The sequence below is a fragment of the Drosophila obscura genome, unplaced genomic scaffold, assembly GCF_018151105.1.
Source record: "Drosophila obscura isolate BZ-5 IFL unplaced genomic scaffold, ASM1815110v1 contig_186, whole genome shotgun sequence".
Taxonomy (NCBI): Eukaryota; Metazoa; Arthropoda; class Insecta; order Diptera; family Drosophilidae; genus Drosophila; species Drosophila obscura.
In genome coordinates this window covers 3,517,394-3,536,359 of record NW_024542774.1, presented here as the reverse complement: position 1 = coordinate 3,536,359, position 18,966 = coordinate 3,517,394, and the positions used below count along the sequence as shown (strand labels likewise).

The following is an 18,966-nucleotide window of genomic DNA, read 5'->3' as shown; positions in this document are numbered from 1 at the left end:
TTTATGTAGGAGATTGCCTACCACCTTGTCCAGACGGAAGGGGGATCATTTTCTGTGGCTCTGTTGTATTGGGCTTGAAAATTTCGATTTGCGCGAACCTAATTAAAGCTTCTCTTGAATACGATTAAGTGATGATTAAACGAGTGTACATCTTCGATTGTTTTAATAATTTTTATTTGGCTTCTATGGTACGACTTATGGTTAAACTATTTCGTAAGTACAAATCTCTTGTTGCTCACTTTGCTTCGGTTATACATATGTCATTGCTCATAACTTGATGTCAGTATCGTTTTCATCGCGTTTCAATCTCCATCTGTCGGCCGTGTTTGAAGCAAGTGGAGGAGTACAGTTATTCTGCTCGTACGATATATGCACTATAATTTATAGACCGCTTCTCGCTAAACTAAATTCATCTCTAACTATTAAATTTGGGCAATAAATATTAAATACATATAAATATATTTGTGGTCACATTTATATAGATATATGCATTTTATATACATATGTATGTGTGATGAAGTGTACGTGTACGCTATAAATAATATTAATATATTAACAATAATATCCGGTGTCTAAGCCAGTACATATATGCTATAAGGTTTCAGTACATATTTACAAATGAACGATAGAAATAGAAACAACACGGGGATCGGGGATCGGGGATGAGGGATGCCCTCCTGCAGCGCAAAAATACCTACTACCGAAAGCCATGGAGCAGTCAATGGAGCTGAGCTGTCGTCTGAAACCCAGTCAGTTATATTTAGTGCTGGCAACGAGCTAGAAGCGACTATAAAAATACATAAGTTATGCGCTTTTCAACAGCTAGGCTAGGCTAGGCTAGGCTGGGCTAGGCTAGGCAGGCAGCTAGCTAGCTTGTCTAACAACATTCTCTAGGGGTAGTATATGCGTTTGTTTTGAATGTGGTATGCCCGACTCGGGTCCCACACGATCTAATTGTCACTGCCACTCAACAGATCCACCAATAGGCTTTGGTTCCGGACGGAACCAGCACAGGGACAGGGGAAGCTTTGGCGGAGGCGCACAAGCTCCATGTGGTAGGCAGCATCGTTCCCGTTTTCGCTGAGCAGATGTTAGTCCATGTTGTGGGGCGGCGTGCTATTGGGTCCGCCCATTATAAACGATGTCGGACTATGAACCGAGATGCTGTCCAGGTCCAGAGTGCCGTCTCCCTTCTCGAGCATGCCACTGCCATCCTGCTTCATCATCATGCGGCGCCATTTGGCCCGAGCATTTTGAAACCAGACCTATGGGGAATAGGAATGGGAAGCGTTGCAAATGTGAAACTGTCATCAGGTGGGAGGGGGGCTGGGCAAAAAAAAACTCACCTGTAGGACTCTCTTTGGTAAACCCGTTTTCTGCGACAACTGCTTCAGATCCTTGGCATCTGGATTGTGATTGATGGCAAAGTAGGACTTCATGGTGCGCAGCTGGTGGTGCTTGAATGAGGTGCGCATGCGCTTGGTGCGCGACGAGGAGCCCATGTGCGATCCTCGGCCAAAGTCCACGTATTCTGTGTTGAGATCTGCAATCAATCCAGAAACTCTTGTAGAATCTTTTACAGCTCCTTCCGAGTTTTATGACGAAGACCCATAAAAGCTGCTTCTGCCATTGCTAATGCCTCAATGGCGCCAATATCCCAGCTCCAGTGGCCATAAAGACCGCGGCCGGGGCATGTTGCACGCTGCATGCTGCTGCTTTTATGGCCCCCTCACTCGTACCTCGAAACTGTTCGGAATTTACAACCTATGGCCCACCATAGCCAAACATACCTATATTCGCGGTGAACGCCTCGATGTCCTTGGGCTTGCGCTTGCGCGGTCTGCCCTTCTGCCGCGCCGGCTGCGGCAACCCGGTGATGACATGTGATGTGGGCACAAAGATGCCCGTAGGAACAATACTCCGACTTGGATCCGAGTGTGGGCTCGACGAGTCATTGTGCGGCGACCCGAACTGCGAGCTGTATGGATACGTGGCACTCATGCTGGACGAGGCGGCGTCTCCCTCCCTCGCTATACTGTAGTGCGTTCTGTTGGACAATGGACAAAGTGAGTGCTATTGGCGTATAGAGCGATTCGCGGCTGTCGGGCGAGGCTTACCTGCAGTATATGAGTGCATCGATGATGCCGTACTGGTCGCCCTTGGTCAGGGGCGTGTGGCAGACCGTGCAGCAGAAGCAATTCACATGAAAGACCAGGTTCCGTGCGCGCATCACTAGCTCATTGGAGCTGATGGAAGCCAGACAGCGGGAGCAACGGCGAGTACCGAAAAAACTGTAAGAAAAAAAATAAATAAATATGTTTATATTTGTTAAAATAAATCCTCTATGTATGGATATTCTATAGGTATTGACAAAGCCAGGCAAGTATTGTATGGTATACTCCTCTCTGCACCCCCGCAACTCGAAACAATTATTCGGCATGATATTTATAAAAATATTAAATATATACATAGTGCATACATATGTGTGTCTGTATGTATATTTGTGTCGGCTTCCCCCAACAGAATTATAATTTCATAACTAATAATATGTTTGGCAGGAAGCTGGCGGCTACTGTCTGCTGTCTGCTATGCCAGTAATCACGGACACGGGCACCCAGACGAATCAGACCAGGTCCCCAACAATGAGTGGCCCTCAAATTCAAACGCCTACTCATCATCAGCATCAGCATCGACATCGCCATCCCAACATCGTCATCGTCATCGTGTACGCCTGCGTCTTCGTCTTCGTTTTCGTTTTGAGCTTCGATCTGTGGCCTGCCTGGCGGCTACTGTTTTCACTTTCGCAAATGACAGATCAAAGATTACCAGCAACACCATAATCATTGGGGAGTTGCTGCTTTCGTGCCAAAATTGACGAGTGGAGCCCGCATTGCGGATGACGACTGTGTGCCATGGTGCCAGCGTTTTCCTGGGAGCAGACGGCAAAGGAAAGGAGAGGAGAGTCAAGGAATGGGGAAAGGGGAAAGGAAATGCAACATCAAATGCGCAAGACACGCGATTTCTTTGACATTAATCAAAATAATTGGCGCATTTCACTTCAGTTTCAACTTCGCTCAACATACTCATTCTCACATTTTGGAGTGCTAGATGGGCTCCTGGCAAAAATAAACAGCCAGGCCGGGCCAGGCCAGGCCAGGCCAGGCCAGGGTAGACACCATAAACAATTCCATATAAATTTATCATATTCATATATACTCGTAGAGCGTACTTCAAGACCAGGCCCCTCGCCTACCGTTCCCGTTCCAGTTCCCGTTCCAGTTCTCACTCTCCTCCTTCATTTTCTTGAATATTATTTGGGATGTGACGCCGAGATTTTTGTCATTTCGCTTTGTCGCACATCTTGTCGCTACACGAGTCGCGACGACGGCAACTACGGCGACTCTCACCCGAGATCTTTCACTCGGGTTCGTTCTTCAGGCGAGGCAGCATATGTACATGCATACATACATATATGCATGTACCTTGTGCTGCTGCGGGAGACGCGAGCCCCATAAATAATATTAAACATGGATGCAGGCAGCTACGGCCGGAGACGGGGACGGGGACGGGGACGGCGGAGTCCCTGCTACCAACTCATAAAACTGTTTCAGACTACTCGTACAGCTTCAGCTTCAGCTGAGTTCATTCCACAGCACTTTATTTCATGGGCTCCACCACCGTCCTGACACGCCCTCCTGCGCCCTAAAGCCGAGACCAGCGGACCGTACGGCCGGCTGGCTGGCTGGGGGAGCGGGAGCGGCAGCGAGAGAAAAATGAATTATGATTATTGCCATGTAAAAGAGCAGGCGAAATGTCAAAGTGACAACGCCTAATATATGATTATGTTTTCGAGGGCTCGAAATCTGATACTCTCACACACATTCTGGCTGCGGACACAGCACAGCCACAACACTACGGTCGCTGCCGCTCTCTGTCCCGCTATCGTTCTCAGTTCCAGTTTTAGTCCCGCTCCCAATTCCAAGCATTCAAACTAGCTAGGGCTATGCCACCTACCAGCCTGCCAGACCCACCACAACAAACCCAACCCCAAGCCAAGCCAACCGCATTGAAAGCTTTGTGATGCGGATGTGTCGTTGTCTCTGCTACTACTGTATCCCACCACACGGCGCCCATCAATCCATCCCCTCCCCTCCCGACCAGGCCATGCATCTGCATCTGCATCTACACCTGCATCTGTCCCTACCTCTGTAAGATAACCGATGCGGTTATCGCATCGCATCGTTCAGTATCCTGGCGACACTGCTGCACTTGTCTCGCTCTGCTTTGCTCTGCCCTACGCCGCCCCGAGAACAGTGTAAAGAAGGCGTAGCCCCACTTGCGTTGCCTCTCGTACTCGTACTCGTACTCGTATGGGACATGTGTGCGTGAGAGGGAACTGCAGATCATCAACGCTGATACAACACGATAGCCACGTACCGAGCTCTGGCTGGCTGGCTGACTGGCTGGCTGACTGGGGCTCATATTTAATGTTGTTTCACGACAAACAGTAAAAAGTCAAGTCTTTCCTTTGATTACGCAAATAGATTAAATCAAGCAGGGTGGAGATGGGCTACTGGAGGCTGCCATGATAACAGCTGAATGGAATCGTGGCCAAGTGGCGCAGCGTTGGTTGCACTCGGGCCACTCGCGGCCACTCGATGCCCTGACGACTCGACCCCATGATAGCGATGGATGGGATGGGAGGGGCTGGGCTGGGCTGAAACCCTAAAGAGACGGATCGGGCGGACTCTGTTTGGAGGGCGGAAATCCATACAGAGGAGCGCTGTGCACACCGAAGTGTAAACCGACGTGTGGTCCGACTGGACGCTGAGCGAAGGCCGGGCGGGATACGGTCGGAAACGGGGACAGCCACGTTTTGTAACGTGAGAGCATTTGTAACGCGCAGAGGGATCGGGATTGCGCGATGAAGTCTCAAGTGCCACCCGCTGGGTCTGGCTCTTCCGATTACACGTGTACGAGTGTGTATGTTCGTGTGTACGAGTACGTATACACCGAAACAACAACAATGACAACAACAAAAGAAATAACTGGGCCGCAGCGGATTTCCCAGACGCCACCACCAGCTTCAGAAGCAACATCAAACCCAAACCCAAAATCCAACCTTTCCCGTTCCCCGTTCCCCGTTCCACGCTCACGGAATTTGCTAAAATTTTTCGCTGCCGGGTTTCGTGAGAGCGCATCGAGCTGCTCCTGCTGCATATGCTCCTGCCCCACCCTCAGTGGCCCTCAGTGCTTTGCTGCCGATGACGTCCCATGGTGATAATTCGATTCTAGGCCCTCGACCGGCGTCTGCCTAAACGTATACAATAATTACCGAGTATTTGTATTTGCATTTTTATTTTTTTTATTTTGTATTTTGGGTTTTGTTTTTGTTGTGACTACAACTACACCACTCGATATGAGCCGATCGACTAGATTTCTGTCAGAGATTTGTGTTTTTTACGTGTTAAATGCGCTGGAAAATTAGTTTGGATTGCTGTCTATTGGACTGTGCGTACGGTAGGCTGCCGCTTAAGCCACATGGCGATGCCGTTGGCACTACCGATTAAGTACCAGCAAACAAACCAAACAACCAACCAACCAACCCCTTGCCCAGGCCAAAGTCTCTCAACTTAATAGTTTCATTAACATTTAGATTTACATTTACATTTGCATTTCTAAGCGTTCTTTAATAGGACTTTTCCGGCTTCCAAGAAACGCATGCCCATGCCCAATGGAATTCTGTCTATAATTTTATAGGCAAGCAGATTAGATTAGCGCCCCATTGTTAGTTGGCTGACGCTGGAACGCACCGCTGGTCCCCCCTTCCCCAGCCGTCCTCCTCACCACACTGACCAGAGGTTTGTCTGTCGTGGGGTTTGGCTCTCCGTCGCATAAATTCGGCGTAAAATGATTTTTTAAGATGCCCATTAAACATTTTAATTATCGCTCTGCCCCTGTGTTTGTATCTGCTCTTCTTCTAAACCCTCTTACACCTTGTCGACCGAGTGTCCAGGCGGTAACTGAAACTTGGAGCATTGTGCAGCAGAGCGAGCGAGCTCCGAGCAGACGTGGAGGAGTGCAGAGGCACCTTCCAGAACCAGTCGACAGCACAGTGGGTTTGAAATTATAGTTTTCGCTTTAAAAGGCTAAATAAGCAAATGATAAATGGCAACAAATGAGACAAACTAAAATATATTTAATTTAAAATATAATATATATAATAAATATCTTAAAAATATAAAACTCTCTGTCAAGCTAAGTTAAGATATTCTTCAGTTGCAACATACGTATCTGCTTGGACAGTTTCACATGTTTGCCCATTGTGACTACTTATTTTGTGGTTTGCCGAACGGCAGAGTGGCGCTACATGAGGTCGCTGACAAGTGCTCATAAAAAATAAATACTGCGCTTTTTCTCAGCCTTTTCTTTGGGTCTGAACTGGGTGCATGCTATTTCCACCATCATCAAATTAAACTTTTGCTCAACTCTTTGATGAGGCCACAGACACAGCCACAGACACAGACAGACACTGGGGCAGGGCCGTTGCGATGCCTACCGTTGGGGGCGGCGACTAGAACATAAAAACCCAACGTGAGATTGAATCCAATCCCTTGAATGCTGGTTTTGTTCAGGCCGGTTCTGGTCTGGAGTTTTTGTGTTTTATTTTTTAGATTTTAGTTTCCATCACGCAGATGCTTTTGTTTTCTGAGGCTTCCCCTTGTACGTATTCGTTATACTTTCTATGATTCTAGCTTGAAGCTCCAGCTGCCTGGCTGGCTGGCTGGCTGGCTGGCTGGCTGGCAGCTAGAGCTGGGGAGAAGAAATTATTTTATTGCATAACCCGCGATTTCAGAGGGGCCATAAATTCGGTGCCCGAGTCTCTTGCTCGCTGGCCACAATTAAATGGTCGCGCACCGCTGACTTTTAAAACTGTAAACATTTTATGCCAAACTTTTTCTTCCACTTGCCTACTTTTGTGGTCACCGTCACTGACACCGTCACCATCGCCGTCAAGTCCATCCACAGGCACCAGTGGGTTGGACGGAGCAGGGCGCATCCCTTGTCGCTGATTAAGACATTTCCCTTGCCACTGAGATTGCACTGAAGCAAAGCCTTTTGACACACACTTTCAGTGATAACGAAGCCAATTCCAGTGTTTTTCCGTCTTCCCCTTGACTGCGTCCCCTGCCGCGACGGGCCACATAAAATGAAAATTATGACACTGTACACCCGGTCCGAAATACTGCCCAAGAAGCCTCCACTCCTGGTCTGCCCGTACTAAGCGACCCGCTCGCTGGATCTTATCCGTTGTACCATCAGCACAACATTATCACGATAGACAGTCGGAGCAGAAGCAGCAGCAGCCAGGGAACAGTCAAGGCACAATCAAGGCACAGTCAAGGCACAGCCAAGCCAAATATGCAGAAACGAGGTGACAGCATACACTTTGCGCTCCTTCTTCGTCTCGCTTCTCCTGACTGGCGGAAAAACAAGAATTGCAAAGCGAAACAGGTACATTGCCCGATTGTAAAATGTCACCCCTGCGAGGGGATCTCTCGCCGGGGACAATGGTGGAGCCACACCAGGGCCACCAGTTACAAGGCAACAGCAGCGGCAAAGGCAATGTTGAAACTGCAACAGCATCGGCATCGGAAGCCAACGGTGTCGTATAATCCACAACAATCCAATTATTTGCTTTGCTCGAGAGCTTAAAATATAAGCAACAGAATTATGAACGGCTCTCAGGCCCAGTCTCCCAGGTCTCCCAGTATCCAACCCATCCACGGGCCGAGGCAGTCGCAGTGCTGGCCGAGGGGGCGGTACCGTACCAGTGGCAAACATGTGTTTTGATGACGAGATTAGTGAGATACAAAAACATTAGCTCCTTGTATGTATGTATATCTTTTCTATGCACGAGTCTCCCATGCTATGATCCAGCGCAGTTGTTGAATGACTCTAAGCAACCAGTAGCTAGGTTAACATATGTTGCCAGCTTATCGGATATTTTGGTAAGTCCACACCAGGAGCTTTCCGAAAATTGGCGTCAAAAGCAACAGCCTGTGGATGAGGGGCGTGAATTTGATTCGAAAATTTGCAATATGAATGATGGAATTTGTAAACTATTACTAAAGTTTGCACTCAATGAATAAATATTTAATGCCCCGCTTAGAGAAATGTTCAGTCAGATCTGGATACTAATACATTCTGATAGTCCTTAGTTGTCGAAAGATTATCATAAATATACATACATACATATGCTGTGGAAAGTTGAGAATTCCTTAATGACCAAGTTCTTGGCCGAATAATTAATTTATATTGAATTACCAGTATGTATGTATGTACATATGTAAGTGAGAAGTAATTTCCATAACAATATACAATTGTTTTTGTAAGTCCGTGCCCGGATTAAGTGAACGAAAATATGCAAAGGAAACCCATATGTTCATACAGATAAATAAAGAATATAAATATATATACATATGTATATGTACTTGCATATGTATCCGGCTCTGTGTGTCCGAAATCAATAATATTGTTGCACGTCTGGATGGGAATTGGATTGTTACAACAAAAAGGTTTCATTTAATGAGCAGAGCAGGGACCCGGCTCCATGCAAGTGCATGAAAATATGTGAAAATATATTATTATTATTAATAGTATTTGTCCTCCAACTGGAATATGGATATGCAATCTTCGAGACTCAAACTGTAGCTTTACTGAATAATTGTAGTCATTAAATCTATAAATTATTCTTCATGTCCGCATATCGACCTGTACTGCCCACAAGTACTGACAAACATAAGCCAATAAATTCAAAGGAAAATATATTTTCTTGAGGATAACAAAAATGAACAAAAAATTGATGGATGGAAACGTTTGGCCCATGTGCGAACGTGTGCGTGTATTTTATATATAGGGAAATAAACCGTATGGCAGTGAATTGTAAGTCCTTTTCAAAGGCCCAAATCTCATCAACTCTAATTAAAAAACACTCAGAGGCGCCTGAGCAAGCACATCGATGAGGTAAACAACTTGTTATAAGGCAATTGATGTTCCTTAGATGTAATTTAAATGAAGTGTACATATATCTTTATGAAAGGTTGGAAGCACACACTTGTCCACTTGTACCGGATATTTTATTTGCTACCCTCCAGCCGTCGTGTTTTTGGTGGAAAATATTTGCTTTTCAATTTGACAAAACGTGAATTTATTTCATTGGATGCGCCGGATCTGTTTTTCGTTGGAGTTCCGATACACAGTTCGACCGGCGGCACAAGCACCCACAAGATTTACGTAGAGTTAACGGTGCATAGGGCATAAATTCGCTTCTGTCGCCCTTCTGCTCCACTCCACTCTCTCCCCTTCGCCGTTGTCATATTTGACATCTGCAGTATAAATCAAGAGCGAGTGTGTGCACTCGTAGATTGCTGAGGAGGGGCTACGAGAGCGGTATTCGATTTGATTGATAATGACTAGCAGCAGCAGCAGCAGCAGAAGCGATGGCAGCGACAGTGGCGGCAAAAGCCGCCGGAATGAAACGAAATGAAACATTACGGCGGAATGGATTGTGTACGACATGACATGGCGACCGCCAAGCGCATCCCCATCCTCCCACTCCCGGCATTCACTTCACGAAACACAAGCTGACAGATCCGACCCGCATCGGTCTGTGTGTGCCAGGGTGCCAGGCTGCCGTGCCTGTGTGCGTGCCAGCGGAGCGAGGCGTTTTGGTTGCGCTGATTGCAATGGGGGGATCAGCCGCAGACACAGACACAGAGACAGAGAAGAAACACAGACACTGATACCGATACCGACACAGATCCGAATACCCGGACATGAGCAGAGAGCTACAACAGACCCGACCCCAGATCCAGAACCGCCGTTGCCGTAGGGAGCAGCCGCACTTGCAAACACTGACACTGACTCCGCCTGCGACTCCCAATCCGACTACCATGCTGGGTATTTTGAAATATGGAGCGGTAATAAATGTCACAAGAATCATTTGAGAGGAAATACGAGTGACGAGCGTGACTTGCATTCGATTTATGGTGCGCCTTGGTGCGCCTTGCAACAAGGCAAAGTTGAACATTTTCACTGCTCATCTCCGCGCGGCGTGCATGATAAACTTTATGATTTACGCTGTGGCAAGCAGGTGTTGCATCCTCTTTACCTCTCTCTTCCCAGCTCTCCTCTCTCTCTCTCTCAGTCACAATTGAAGAATCTTTGTTTATTCGTACGTATGCAAGTGCACATTGGTTGAATTTTGGAATAATTATAACCTGTTTCTGTTTCATTTTGTTGATGCACATGCACCGTTCTCGCGTGATGGTTGCGGCGCGTGAAATCGCACAACTGCAGCTTCCTTTTTTTACCCAGTGCGATGGAAGAGGGGGGGTGGGACACCGGAACCCACCCAAGCGAAGATTGTCAACCCGTGTAGAGAGACCCCAACCAGCCTCGATCCTCGGTCCACGTCCACGTCGTCGTCGTCGTCTTTTTCTTCGTCTTCATTGTGGTGTGGGTCTTAGGCTAGCGTGCGCTGCAGCGAGGTGAGCGAGCGTTCTTGAGAATGCGGCGGAATGCAAGCAGCAGAACACACGCAGGCCCATCCAGCCAGGTCAGGCGGAGGAGCGGAGCCGCCCGGTCCGCTGGTATCGGATCTTCGATGCGGTCTGCTTCTTCTCCCATTCGCATTCGCATTCGAATTCGCGTTCGCGTTGGCACTCGCTCAGCCTTCGCACAGTGGAGCAAACAACAATGACGGGGCTTGGCGGCTTTTGGAAAAGCTGCATGCATAAATACTTGATTCGCGTGTTTGGAAATCATTTTCTAGTCAATGTCTTGGCATGCAGTCGGGGCTTTATCTGATTCATCAGACCCATGCCCTAGCCCAGACCCAGACCCAGTGCCAGTGCCAGTGCCAGCCCGCGATTCGATTCCCAGGAGCTTCTGCTTCTGCTGCTGCTGCTGCTCCCGTAGTAATTGTGCCCAGCCAGCAATACTCTCCACTGACTGTGGAGTTGGATGGGTTGGGGCTTTGGCCCAGCGACTTACCTATAATAATCGTTTTTGCAATAAATGTTGCCATCACGTGAGTAACATGAGGATTCCCGTTCCAGCGGCTGCCGACAGGCGTAGCACTGCAAGCAGCTGGCGTGCCAGCGTTTTTCCACAGCGGAGAGGTAGAAACGATCCTGCGGAGAGAGAGAGAGGTCAGGGTAAATTCCATAAATGACATATTGCAAATAAAATGATGCATTCTTGTTGCGATTTTATGCGAGGGTATAAATTATGAATACACATACAAATTTATGCTCAAGTGTTGCCTGCAGTTTGTCTGATATGATCCATAACTATAAAAGCGTTTTGCTTTCCAATTTGAAGCAAAATTAAAGATTGGCATATGCAAATAGATTTTTCGCCTTTAATACGTTTATAGTCTCCAAGTTGTAGGTTCTTGTAATATTTTAATGATACCACAGGCTTGATTTTTGTACTGATGGGTACGGATGAGAGTGTACCGCTAGTGGGGAGGCTAAGTATCGCCTAGTGGATAGCTGGTGCATCATCTTACCTGTATTTGCCGCCCACAGCCTGCACAATCATCGAGATGGCGCGTGTTTTTGCTATCGTTGGTGGACTCTGGACTGCTGGGTGGCCCGAAAGGTTCCGTTTTGAATGAAATGCCCGATGTCGTCTCATCGCTGACCTCAGTGCAGTCCGTGCGACTGCGACTAATCGAGAATTTGGCCGCAGAGTCCTCGAAGGTAGCGCGATCGGCGGTTTCATAGCTGCCAATAATAAAAAGAGGATTATTAATTCAAGGATTTGAACGGATTTTGGATATGGCTGAATGAAACTTACCTTCTAAATGACTCAGTGCCGTATGCATTGCCAAACGGCTTTGTACTGTGATCACAAATATCTGGACACGAGGATGAGGAGCATGTGCGAAACAATGGGTGATTGTTATTTGCACCTGCAGCACTGCCACACTGATTGCTCCCCTGATGTGCTACAGGTGGTGTTGGACTTTTCTCCCTTGCGCCGGGCCCAAGAAATCTTGCGCTCTGCTGCTGTAATTTGCAGGAAAATAAACGCACATTTATGCACATGTTAATGGGTTTGCTACACAGTGGATGAAAAAAGGATTCAGAGCGGGGCACAGGGTATGGGGCTCACAGCCCACCATAAAATACTAAATAATTATTAAAGGATGTGCTGGCTTATAAATGAAGCATTTAATTTTCAATGGGAATAGCGGCAAAGCCAAAGCCAAAGCCAAAGATCGTTTCAATTAAAACGAAAGACGCGACTCGACTCGACTCTCCTCCCCGCTTTATTCGCAGAAAACGTTGCGGCACATTTGGGAGTCCCTAACATGTGAGGGAAACCCAAGTCACAAAGCAGCACCCGTCCCATCCCATCCCATCCCATGCCGACTCCTACCACCCCGTCCCTGAGCTAACGCTGAGGACGATGAAGTGAGATGGCAGTGTTTTCATTGAAAAACATACAAAGTTTCTCAAGTAGCGAGCGCGAACGGAGGCCAGACATCAGACATCATGTCGCACTCTGGCAAGTAAAAGATTTCATACAGAGTTGCCTCTGTTCTGCTCACGTCCCGCCCCATCGCACCTCTTATCGCCTCGCCTCGCCTGGCCCCGCCACGACTCATCGATGCTCCAGTTTACTTATTTTTGATTAATTAGTTGAAAATAGATGCGACCGTACGCCCCTATTTCACTGTCCCCCCCGCTTCCCTGTCCATGTTGGTGTCACCGCTCTGTGCGAGTTAGAAGGATGACAGGTTTCCCTGCAGCTCATAAGACTCGCATCAAGAGGGATGTTTTTTTTTTCTACTTTTAAAATTTACAAACATTTTGTTGTGTGTTGCTTGGGAACACGTTGTTACCTTTGGGGGAACACATTGCCCATGCCAAAACTCACATGCGTTGTGCTCATTTCGTATTGCCATTTTGGCTCGATTTTTTTTGCCAATCGGGTTCGAATGTTTGGGACAACTCATTACGTAACAGCAACAACAAAATATATCTGGTATGGTCTTATTGTGCTGTTTTATGGATGTGCAATACTCCCTTACACGTAACAGAAATCGAATGATCCTTTGGCAAGATGCGTTTGCCAATTGGATATTTTAACAGCATTCCAATTTCCTATTAACAATTGTTTTCTTCTGGGCAAACAATTTTTATATGTTTTATTACTCAGCACAAACCGTGATCCATATTTTATATAAATTTTACCCTTGATTTACCTTTGAGGGCAGAATTTTGAAGCTTGTGCACAAATTATAAAGAAAGTACATAATTCCTTACTTGCATCCGCTTTTGGGTGTCTATGAACATTTTTAGTTCCAACCGATTCTTCGGAGATTTGGACGCTTTGTCGGAACCCCCAGAAATGCAGACTTAGGCCCGATCTTTCCTAACATACTCACTGTAGCTATCTATATTAAGCATACGACACTGAAAAGCAAAATAGGTTTTGTTGTTCGAAATCAAGTTGATCCTATGGACCGACGGAGATCTTTGCTATTCGATTTGTTGTCTTCATTGCGGCTAAAGACATTTTCCAATGTGCAGAATATAGATAGGGGGATATTACACTGCTAATATTCCAAATCAGAGTTTTTTATATTTAATATTATGAGTAGTTCAGAATTTATCAAAGTTTTTTTTGGGCCGCGGAAGGGTACTTTATTTGCAAATTATTCCAAGCAAACGAAACCTAATCTGGAGAGCATGCTGACTATGTACATACATATATAACACATTATGTACCGTATAAATAATTATAATATAAATATGAACAATGGTGAAATATCTAAAATTGGCTTTCCGAAAAGTATCTCTTGAATTTTATGGAACTAAATATTTGTTCCTACAGCAGAAGTTTACAACAATTAATGAAAGCTAACCTCGGCAGCCACATCATAGAATAATGCTTGCAGGGGAATGGCTAGGAATGCTCGTATGTATCTATTTTAATTCCCAAAAATGGCATTGCTAATCTCAGTTTCAGTAATTGATCTATGGCGTCAACAACTTTTATAGTGCATAGCAGGAATATAAAATAGTGATTTAATTCTATTTTAATTTGCCTGAGATATATGTATTATTGTACAAGAAAAGTGTCTAAGGTAAAATTTGTTATTCTTATAAGAATCAAAACCTTTTTTCTAATTGGTGTTACATACATATATACATGTAATAACATGTATTTCTATGGTTTCACATAAAATGATATAAGTGATAAAGTTTAGAAAGCCTGCATTTCGACAATTCAAAAATTCTTACCGTTTTTCAAAATAATAATTGAAATTGGTTGGATCCAAAAAACTAGTTGGGCAACACCGATATAAATCTCTAAAGTTTTGAGGATTTGATAGTGATTGAATGTTGTGCAGGTATTTTGCATATACTCGTAATAAAAAAACTGATATTAAACATAAAAATGTTAGAGTTAACACAAATAATCCAAAGATGAAATTACATTTTAAAAGTTTCGTGCTAGTGGCAAGACGCTAGTAAAATTAAAACTGGTCTGGCACCCCGTATGAGTCACAAAACAACGAATAAAACCGTTATAACTTCTAAAAATAGATCCAGAATCCTAGAGATACCATCTCAATTTGTATTCTCTTATTTTTTGAGCATTATGGAGGGTATTATGATTTTGACAAGATGCATGCAACATGGAAGAATTTCCGACCGCATAAAGTATATGTATATTATTTTAATCAGCATCCATAATCCACAATCTAGTTGATAGATCGATCTCTGCCAATGTGTTGCTACTTCCTCTGGTTAAAAACATTGCAAGCTCATATCACACAAAGCTATAACACTTCAATATATTATCCTTATAACTCCTTGTGTGAACAATTTCGAGAGTTCTCCTTAATATTACTGCAGTTGCAGTGTTCATACAAATTCGAATTCGGATCAGTTCTAAAACAGAGATTGGACACAGTAATAAAATCGAGGGAAACTGACATACGGATTGTGCCTGTTCTTTTCTTTCTTTTGCATGTCCTGTATTAAGATATTAACAAAATAACTTTTAATAATTTTCTAATCAAGACTTAACATATGTGCATCTGTATTTATGTACATATTTAGGTCCTCAATAAGTCCAAAAAGGATGGACCCTTCGCTACCATGAAAAGTGCCTCGCAACAATCGCTGTACGAACCAAGTGTAACCCTAGTCGGAGGGTATAAAAGCTCATCGAATCTGATCTCCCATATCGCTATCACAACGGCTGCACAAACAACAACAAACAAAACTACCCACAGATCGAGAATTCTGTGAAATATATGTACATGCTCGTATATATACATATATTTTAAAGCGAAATGCACATGGGGTTTCTTATCGCCATAGAACGGCTGTGGCTGTGGCTATGGCTATGGCTATGGCTTTGGCCTTTGCTGTTGTCTGTTTTCCCGTGTCTCCGAAGCCGTCTGAGCGGCTAGCTTTCGGTCTGGCATTGATAACTCCTAGTAACCCGGGATCGAATCGAGATAAATCAAAAATTAATCAGCGCTCCCAAGCCCTGACTGAAGTAAATACTTCAGACCAACTGAGGATGAGTTGAGGCAGAATGCTTCGTAAATTTGTCAGGCTTATCGTTGACCCGCAATGAACCTGCAGTGCAGTGCGTGCAATCCGTTCTGTGGTCTGGTCCGAGCTGAGAACTTACCCAATGCATCACAGGGCGCTCCTCGGTGCAGACGCCCATGTGCGTCTTTTGGAATGACACGAGGTCTATTTCCAAGGATGATTTCTGTCTGGCGTGGTATGTTGCTGCTACTGTATATTCGTATTCCGCTGGCTTCTGCCCTCTGTCGAGGCGATGGCTATCCGGCGGTGGAAGTTTCGGTGCTATGTTGGTCCTGGGTAATCCTCTGTGTGTATTTATTGATATGAACTTGTTAAAACACTGGACACTTGTCGCATATGCGCAGGCGATTGTTATTGCCACAAAAATATAAACTTGATTTACGATCGGTTTTGGTTTTGGTTTTGGCAGTCGACAGACAACACTTTGAGCGCTGTTCCCGCAAAGGTTGAATATTTTACGAACACCTTTTCAGCATATTCTTCAGATCTGTGAGGCAAGCCAAGCCGTTGGCGTGTCGTCGTCAGCGCAAGGAGTATGCATATACTATGACGAATTTATAACATTTATAACGTTTCTTTTTTTTTTTTATTATTTTGTATTATTTAATTTATCTATTTTTCTTTCAGCATCAAGGTAATTTAAGGAACATTAGGGTCACACACGAGCACGCACGCACAACACACTCACACTTGACTTTGCGGCAGGTAGGATGATTTGGGAGACAGACGATGGCTTCCAAACGGATCGGACGCGTTCCTGACCGCACAGGCGTAACCGAAATGTAGATGTTCGGACAGTGACAACGAGATGCCGACAACGGGCCGGGGGTACGACGGCTGCGGCTGCGACTGCGTCTGCGACACACCGGTTGCAATGTCAACGACGGGGCAGAGTTCCAAATTAATTTATGACATTAATTTACGAGACAGCGCGAGAATGGCACTCCAAATCCAAATTGAGTGGTAGTGGTCGGTTTTTTTTTGCCTGGGTCTGGGGTCTTGCTTTGGGCCTGGGTCGGGGTCGGAGTCGGAGTCGGACCTTCTCCTGTGTGTGTTCCTACGGCAGTTCTAGATCCGTGCTACTGATAAGGCATTAGAGAGGCGGATGCGATCGTTCGGCTTCTCTGCTTTGCTCTTTACTGCCGGGCAATCCCCGATCGAATGTTATTTTTTTTTGTTAGCTTCTTTTTCCTTTTTGTTTTTTCTTTTTTGTTGTTGTTTCTGTTTCTGTTGCTGCTGCTGCTGCTGCTGTTGTTGTAGATTGATAAGGAAACAAGAAGCTGGCAGTTGACTTAACGGCCCCGGCGGCTCGATTCCGATGGGTCTTCTCTTGTGCAGCTGTGCAGCAAATTCAAATCAAAAACAAAATCGCGTCCGTTGGTGCCGCTACGCGGAGCGACGAAATAAAACTCGACTCGAACACTGAACACTGAACCCGAACCGCTCAGCTAACTCGCGCGAATACCAAAAATACAACCAGTCAACGGAGCTGCGTAACTGGGAATGTTTGTTCAGAACTCAAACAGCAGGAAAACTGCTTTTCAAAAAACCTCCCCATGACTGTGTGTGTGTGTGTGTGTGTGTATGTGTATCTGTGTGCCTGCGAGCGATGTGTGCGTGTGTGGTGGCCCTGTGTGCGAGTAGTGCCTGCTCGCTTGCACTCGTTGTGCGCCGGAAACGGCTCTCTCTGCAGCAAATGGCGGCGCTCTCAGCTGATTTGTGATTTGCCGCTGCCTGAGAGGGCGTGGTGTGTTGTCACTGTGCCCCCCACACTCTGCGCAGTGGGCCAGCGACGGTGTTTGGGGCACGATGGCTGGCTGCCAAACATGAATAATGCAACAGCAGTCAGCAGAAGCTGAAGCAGAAGCAACAACGGTGGCGGTGGCGGTGTCGCACAGTGGGTTTTTTCTCCCGAATATTCGTATTTCGAATAAATCGAAAATATATTTTGTAAATCTATCCAGCATTATTTTTACGCTAGGGTAATACATATTTATATGCTATTTCGAGTAACATTTTACCCAAATTAACTTGAAGTCAATGAAAGTGGAGTAAAAGAAATTTAAAAAAATATATATCAACTTTAAGTTTTATGGTTTTTGCTAGGGAAAAATCCCCACTGTGTCTCGGTGGCAGTGGCATGCTAAAGGCTGAAGGCATCGGTGGCATCGGCATCACCATCACTTGGTTGGACCTCGACTTGGACCTGGATCGAGGACCCATGACAGCAATTTTGCGCTCGCAAAAGATGTTCCTTCGCCTGCTACAACCAAACATACTCTACACACACACACACATACAAATATATTATATTTATGTGTACAAACATATATGTATAAGCTGCTGTTTCTTTTGTTGTTGCTGATGTTGGGGCTGTGTGTGTGTGTGTACGTGCGTTGGGGTGCCCGGCGACTGCCTCGTTGCCCCCGCACCAGCCCATTTCTTCCCGCTGCCACCGCTGTAAACGGCAAAAAGTTTTTAAGAAAATCGAGCAGGTCTTATTTATTTAGATTTTTTTTCTGAGCGCTTTTGCTTTTTTATTGTTTGTTTGTACTTATGTATTTCTTTTTCTTTTTCTTTTTGGCCTTAAAGTCGTTTCTTGGCTGACTCTTCTTCATTGTCGTTGCTTTAAAGGCTAACGAAAAAAACAGCGCGCCAGAGTCGTGGGTCGATGGGGGATGGGTTGGGTTGGGTGGGAGCGTAAGCATGTGCATTGGCTCTTTTAATTTTTTGTATGTTTTGGCTGTAGGTTCACTTCACCGCTTCACTATGTCCGATTTTTTGTATATTGTCAATGGTTGAGATGCAGGGAAAGGCGAAACTTTCCCATCACAAATAAGGTGAAAATGTTTAAATTATAAATTAATTGTGTGTATGCTGACGAGTGTGTTTCTTCATATTTTATATTTCCATTTGGAATAGTTCCATCTGGTCTGGGCACTTCAGTGTCCCCGTACCCTTCCCCGTTGTCTTATCGAAGCAGCAACAAAAGGAAGAAGGATCAATTAAACGAGTTGATAGATGCTTTCAAGTTGACAATGTGATTTTTATGCCACAATGGCACCGCCGGATCGAAAACTTGAGTTGTCGCTGGGGGGATGGGATGGGATGGGGATATGGAGGCTGTGCCTCGTCTGCTTCTGGCATCATTCTCGATGGCTCTCATTGAGTTTCGCATTTCAGAATAAAAATTCAAAAGTAAAGTGCTGCTGTGTTGCGGATATGTGCTGAAGATGCCTCACAGCATGCTGGAATGAGTGGGGCGAAGGGATGGGAGCACCTGCCACCTCATTGTATGCATATATTCAGGGGA

General features: G+C 45.5%; 1 protein-coding gene across 2 annotated transcripts; it reads right to left on the bottom strand.

The window, feature by feature from the left end:
• Positions 1–157: 157 nt before the first annotated feature.
• LOC111078130 (protein apterous) lies at positions 158–17,157 on the bottom strand. Of its 2 annotated transcripts, none has more exons than XM_022372668.2 (8): positions 15,733–17,157; positions 11,869–12,080; positions 11,579–11,795; positions 11,059–11,198; positions 2,118–2,291; positions 1,791–2,047; positions 1,347–1,543; positions 158–1,265 (listed from the first exon to the last, which is right to left on the bottom strand). In XM_022372668.2, exons 1-8 carry the CDS (start codon positions 15,769–15,771, stop codon positions 1,092–1,094), a joined length of 1,410 nt encoding a protein of 469 aa, XP_022228360.1. In that variant the 5' UTR covers positions 15,772–17,157; the 3' UTR covers positions 158–1,091. The 2 variants fall into 2 exon arrangements, with proteins under 2 accessions (XP_022228360.1, XP_022228361.1); XM_022372669.2 differs by having other exon boundaries at positions 11,869–12,077.
• Between the last annotated feature and the right edge of the window lie 1,809 nt (positions 17,158–18,966).